Genomic DNA, 6,593 nt, shown 5'->3' with positions numbered 1-6,593 from the left:
TATAGATATATATATATATATATATATATATATATATATATATATATATATATATAGATAGATATATATATATATATATATATATATATATATATATATATATATATATATATATATATATATATATATATCCTTTTTATTTTGTTATATATTAATAATTTATAACCCACAAAAAATAAAATCTCTCTCTCTATGTGTCTGCACACAGTGTACATATATAATATACTGTAAATATAAAATGTGTGTGTATATATATATATATATATATATATATACACATACATATATATATATATATACACACACATACATATATATATATATATACACACATACATACATATATATATATATACACATACATACATATATATATATATATATATATATACACATACATACATATATATATATATATATATATATATATATATATATATACACATACATATATATATATATATATATATACACATACATACATATATATATATATATATGTACAGTCTATTGCCTAAAATGTCACATGACGTGTGTGTGTATATAAGACCCCCCCTCCCCCGTTAGCTGTCCAGTATTTTTTTGAAGGACAGCTGGCAACCCTAGGTGGTCCCCTGCCTACACCTGCTTATAGTAACATAAGGAGACCAGACTTTCATGCACAAATATTTTATTTTATTTCATCCCCAGTTCATACACAATGTGCACAATACACAGACATCACTGGCTCACAGGCAGCAGCATTATTATTATGTGACAGTGTATCTAGTGCAGGATTCTCACCCAGGCACCATCTTTATATACACAGAATGCAGCATTATTATTATGTGACAGTGTATCTAGCGCAGGATTCTCACACAGGTACCGTCTTTATATACACAGAATGCAGCATTATTATTATGTGACAGTGTATCTAGTGCAGGATTCTCACACAGGTAGCATCTTTATATACACATAATGCAGCATTATTATTATGTGACAGTGTATCTAGTGCAGGATTCTCACACAGGCACCGTCTTTATATACACAGAATGCAGCATTATTATTATCAGTGTATCTAGCGCAGGATTCTCACACAGGCACCATCTTTATATGCACAGAATGCAGCATTATTATTATGTGACAGTGTATCTAGCGCAGGATTCTCACACAGGCACCATCTTTATATACACAGAATGCAGCATTATTATTATGTGACAGTGTATCTAGCGCAGGATTCACATACAGGCACCATCTTTATATACACAGAATGCAGCATTATTATTATTATGTGACAGTGTATCTAGTGCAGGATTCACATACAGGCATCATCTTTATATACACAGAATGCAGCATTATTATTATTATGTGACAGTGTATCTAGCGCAGGATTCACATACAGGCATCATCTTTATATACACAGAATGCAGCATTATTATTATGTGACAGTGTATCTAGCGCAGGATTCACATACAGGCACCATCTTTATATACACAGAATGCAGCATTATTATTATGTGACAGTGTATCTAGCGCAGGATTCTCATACAGGCACCATCTTTATATACACAGAATGCAGCATTATTATTATGTGACAGTGTATCTAGTGCAGGATTCTCACACAGGCACCATCTTTATATACACAGAATGCAGCATTATTATTATGTGACAGTGTATCTAGTGCAGGATTCTCACCCAGGCACCATCTTTATATACACAGAATGCAGCATTATTATTATGTGACAGTGTATCTAGTGCAGGATTCTCACCCAGGCACCATCTTTATATACACAGAATGTAGCATTATTATTATGTGACAGTGTATCTAGTGCAGGATTCTCACCCAGGCACCATCTTTATATACACAGAATGCAGCATTATTATTATGTGACAGTGTATCTAGTGCAGGATTCTCACCCAGGCACCATCTTTATATACACAGAATGCAGCATTATTATTATGTGACAGTGTATCTAGTGCAGGATTCTCACACAGGCAACATCTTTATATACACAGAATGCAGCATTATTATTATGTGACAGTGTATCTAGCGCAGGATTCTCACACAGGCACCATCATCCCATATATTAAATGCAGCATGAAGAGGCTCAGTGAAGGTGACAGTGACGGTGTGTAAGTGTCTGATCGGGTCACACAGCTCATAAAAGGTCAGACAACCAGCCTTATAATCCAGCAGTATTCCTACTGTGTCACATGATAGAGGGGGGTGTAATAAGGTGTTTATTGTGTTATGTATCATGTAAAGACCTTTATTATAATCACTATACAAACACCAGGACTTGTTATTCTCTCCTATCACAGACTGATCTCCTCCCCTCCCCATACTGGTATAACAAACCCCTACACGCCAGTCCCCTGATTTACTGATCTGCACTTCCCAGTAATGTCGTCCTGAGGAAAAGCTCCTGGTACTTAATACCTGAGGAGCAAGTGTAAATCTCACTGGTGTTCCTGGTCGCTGCTGGTTTATATCTGACCAGGATGCAGTTTTCAGGTCACCTGATACAATAACATCATTAGCAGCTGTGTTTATATCCAATAATATGTCTGATGTAACCTGCATATAGATATCTCTCTTTACATCAGTCACAATATCAGCTAAACCTCTGTATAAGGTCACTGAGATCAGATCCTCATCTAAATCCCCCCCAGCAGGGACCTGTTTATCACCTCTCTGTGTGACCTCATTATCTCCCTTCTCAGCACCACAAAAGTCATCTCTGTGTGATTCCTGTTCTTGTAGGACAGTTAATGGGTCAGTCATGTTGCACAGCTCCTCAATGTGACTCATCTTCCTGGTCAGCTCGTCCTTCTCTTTTTCCAGCTGCTGGATCAGATCAGAGATTGGGAGTAAAACCTGCTCCTGCTGCTGGGTGATGTCACTCAGGACTCGCTTCTCTAGGTCTTCCAGCTGTTTCCTGATGTCCCTAATCAGGGCAGTGAGTCGCTCTGTTACACCAGCTGCTTTCTCTTGCACCCCTCTCCTGTGCTCCTGCAGACTCTGGACTCTTTTCTCAGTCTTCTCTCTATTTGTGCTCAGTTTCTGCAGAACATTTCTCAGTTTCTTTTTCTTCTTCTCAGAAGCCTCATTCAGCAGCTCCACCTGGTGTCCCCTGTGCTCTCCGGCCAGGTTGCAGGACACACAGATACAGGCAGCGTCCTCAGTGCAGTAATATTTCAGTAGCTCCTTGTGTTTGGAGCATTTTCTGTTACCCCAGGAAGTGGTGGGTTCAGTTAAGACGTGTTCCTCAGACTTGCTGTGTACCCTCAGGTGGGTATCACACAGAGAAGCCTCACACAGCAGACATGATTTAGCAGCAGGTACAGGAGAGTGAACACAGTAAGTGCAGAAGACCCCGGTGTCTTTTTGCTCTGGCTGAGTAATCTGTAAATGCGTCATTACATTACACAGCGCTATGTTCCTCTTCAGCTCAGGTCGGTTACTGAATCCCTTTCTGCACTCAGGACAGGAATAAACCCCAGACCCCTCCTGGGTACCCAGCACACTCTTAATACAGCCCAGGCAGAAGTTATGGCCACAGCTGAGATTTACAGGATCTGTATAAATGCTCAGGCAGATGGGGCAGGTTAGCTCCTCTCTCAGATCAGCAGTCGCCATTATTGTAATTCAGCAGCAGGAAACAAAACTTACATTATATTCCTATTCAGCACAAGGGCGTGGCAGTTACGTAACTATGTGCTCTGCCTGTTAACTCTTTATGTCCCAGACTGTAGTGACCAGGGCAGGTTTGTAAACTCTGATAAATGTTCTGTAGTGCTCTGTAATTTGTGTATCTGATGACATCACATGAAATATTAGGAGTACAACTTTGTTTATGTATTTTACCCACTAGCAAGGGTTAAATGCAATTTAAAAGAAAGCAATTTGTTTCACAATAAGATGCTAAAACATAATTTTTTTATACTAGAACGTTCTTTCAATTCTGATGACACTTAATGTGATTTAATGCAAATTGTTTTCACATCACTAATAATTTCATGACTTGCAATAAACAGATTGTTATATTTATATTTCTTAAAGGTACAAACACTTAATTACAAAGATAAATGAACTTTCTGATTATCATATTATTAATTGCTCAAATTTCATAGATTAACCCCTTCAATTTGCAGGATGACAACATATCATTATGTGTATTGCTGTCTGTGTGCGTATGGTGTCCCATTGTGTCATTAAAGGGGGATCACTAATATGAGGCAGTTGTCTGTGATCCCACACACTACAGACTGATTGGTGCTGGTATAGGGGGTAGTGCTCCGAAGGCTACACGGTAGTGCCAGTGACATCACACACATTCGCATGGTGACATCACAGTAGGGTCAGAACCAGGGAGTGACTGGTAGTGAATTCAGCTGGATGGGGGGAGGGTGGTCAAACCCATCAATCTCAGCTTCTTTACTAGCCAAAGATCACAAAGGTCCCTTATTTGAAAGAGAATCACTTTTCACAAGACCCCAAATATTTTTTTTAAAAGTAAAAAGCACAACACATGTAGTTTTGTTAAGGAATGTGTCTTTATGTGCTCACAAAAATATATCTGTTTTGTCTACAGACCCAAAGTAAAGTTTATTTCTAAAGAAAAATAACAATGGCACTACATAATTTATTTTCAGAACTTTCAATATTTTCTAAAATAATTTGTTATATGCCTATTATGGATCTAAAGTGCTATGTATCAAAACAAAAAATGATATCTATGTTAGTAGGTAAAGTCTACTACAAAGGATACTTATATACAGCACTCTGAGTTCTGCAATATCAGAAAATATACTTAAAGGGACAGTCAACACCAGAAATGTTGTTGTTTAAAAAGATAGATAATACCTTTATTACCCATTCCCCAGTTTTGCATAACAAAACACAGTTATTATAATACACGTTTTATCTCTGTAAATTACCTTGTATCTAAGAATCTGCAGACTGCCCCCTTATTTCAGTTCATTTGACAGACTTGCATTTTATCCAATCAGTGCTCACTCCTCTGTAAATTAACTGCATTAGCTCAATGTTATGTATGTGAAACACATGAACTAATGCCCTCTAGTGGTGAACAACTGTCAAAAAATGCTTTCATGTTAGAGGTGGCCTTCAAGGTCTAAGAAATTAGCATATGAACCTTTTAGGTTTAGCTTTCAACTAAGAATACCAAGAAAACAAAGCAAAATTGGTGATAAAAAGTAAATTGGAAAGTTGTTTAAAATTACATGCTCTATTTGAATCATGAAAGTTTTTTTGGACTTGACTGTCCCTTTAAATAAATGTGTTCATCTTCAATGTGAAGTGTTTGGTGCAACTTTTAAACCAAATTTATTAATACTTAAAGGACCCAGTCAGCACAGCACAAAATACAAAGCCAAAATAAATATACAGCCACATAGAGGATTAAGTTTATAATGTATATGAGCATTCAACATAAAAACTTAGTAAAATGATTATAAAACTTACTTTTCTCCTGTCTGTTTTACCAATTGTTCTGAGGCTTGTCCCACACCTAGAGGAGGATGGGCTCACTGCAAGTGACAAATTTTATCTTCCAATCCAAGATTAACCTATTTGCATTTTTCCCCCCATTGTGTGTGCATGTGAGTGTGCACGTTAACCATTGCACATGCACGTTACCCCCCTTGCATGTGCATGTGACTCCCCCTCAGACGTGCACGTGACTCCCCCTCAGACGTACACCATTGTCTTTATAAAGTACAAGCAGGCACAGCATGAAAGGGAGCAGCTCTGCTGAACAGCATTTAGAGCAGGAGCTGTTCCCTTTCATGTCAGTTGGATCAGTGCCACATTATAGTGCTTCTCTGTCTAATATATTTTAGTGCACCCACATATATTTATTTTGCTCCCCTTGCATGAACATTTTCACTATAAAAAACATAATTTCAAATTTTTTTAAATTATAATGTTCCCATTTTATAGTAAGTCTGTGTAATTTTGCACTTCCAATTACTTATTTTATAATTATCATCCATATTTTTAAATTATAGGCTACCCATGCTACATATCTATTTGTAAATGTATATTTTATATTGTCTTCCATTGATCCTCTGCAGGCAATAATGGAATTTATATTTTTTATACCTTAGAAAGAACCCTACTTGCTTTTAGAATTAGCAATTTATTTTTACTTTATAGGCTAACCCTGCTACTTCTCTTTTTAACATTTATTTTTCATAAAGTTTTTCACTGATACTCTGCAGGCAATTTGGATCTTGAAATATGAGAAATTTTACTTATCGTACCTACAAAAACACTCTAGTCTCTTTTTAAGGCTAACCCTGCTACATACATTTGTACTTTTCTTTTGTATATTACAATCCTTTGTTACCCAGCATGTCATTTTGCACCATTAGAAAGATGATGTTAGAAAGCACCCTACTTGCTTTTATAATTTATAATGTTGATTTTTTTAAGGCTAACCCTGTAGCATATCTGTATGTAAAAAAAATAATTAGAACTCAATTTCATGGAGATATTTTCCATTTGTTATTTCCACCTTTACATGTAAGGTATTTTTTATCTGTGCAAAATCCTTTACAAGCACCCTACTGCCTTTGCAAAGCTAAACC

General features: G+C 36.5%; 1 protein-coding gene across 1 annotated transcript; it reads right to left on the bottom strand.

The window, feature by feature from the left end:
• Nucleotides 1-653: 653 nt before the first annotated feature.
• On the bottom strand, nucleotides 654-3,655 carry LOC128667178 (E3 ubiquitin/ISG15 ligase TRIM25-like). Its single transcript, XM_053722107.1, has one exon. It carries the CDS (start codon nucleotides 3,616-3,618, stop codon nucleotides 2,026-2,028), a length of 1,593 nt encoding a protein of 530 aa, XP_053578082.1. The 5' UTR covers nucleotides 3,619-3,655; the 3' UTR covers nucleotides 654-2,025.
• Nucleotides 3,656-6,593: the final 2,938 nt, after the last annotated feature.

This window comes from Bombina bombina, chromosome 7, assembly GCF_027579735.1.
Source record: "Bombina bombina isolate aBomBom1 chromosome 7, aBomBom1.pri, whole genome shotgun sequence".
NCBI lineage: Eukaryota > Metazoa > Chordata > Amphibia > Anura > Bombinatoridae > Bombina > Bombina bombina.
The sequence above is the reverse complement of the archived record's forward strand: the minus strand, read 5'-3'. Positions and strand labels throughout refer to the sequence as shown.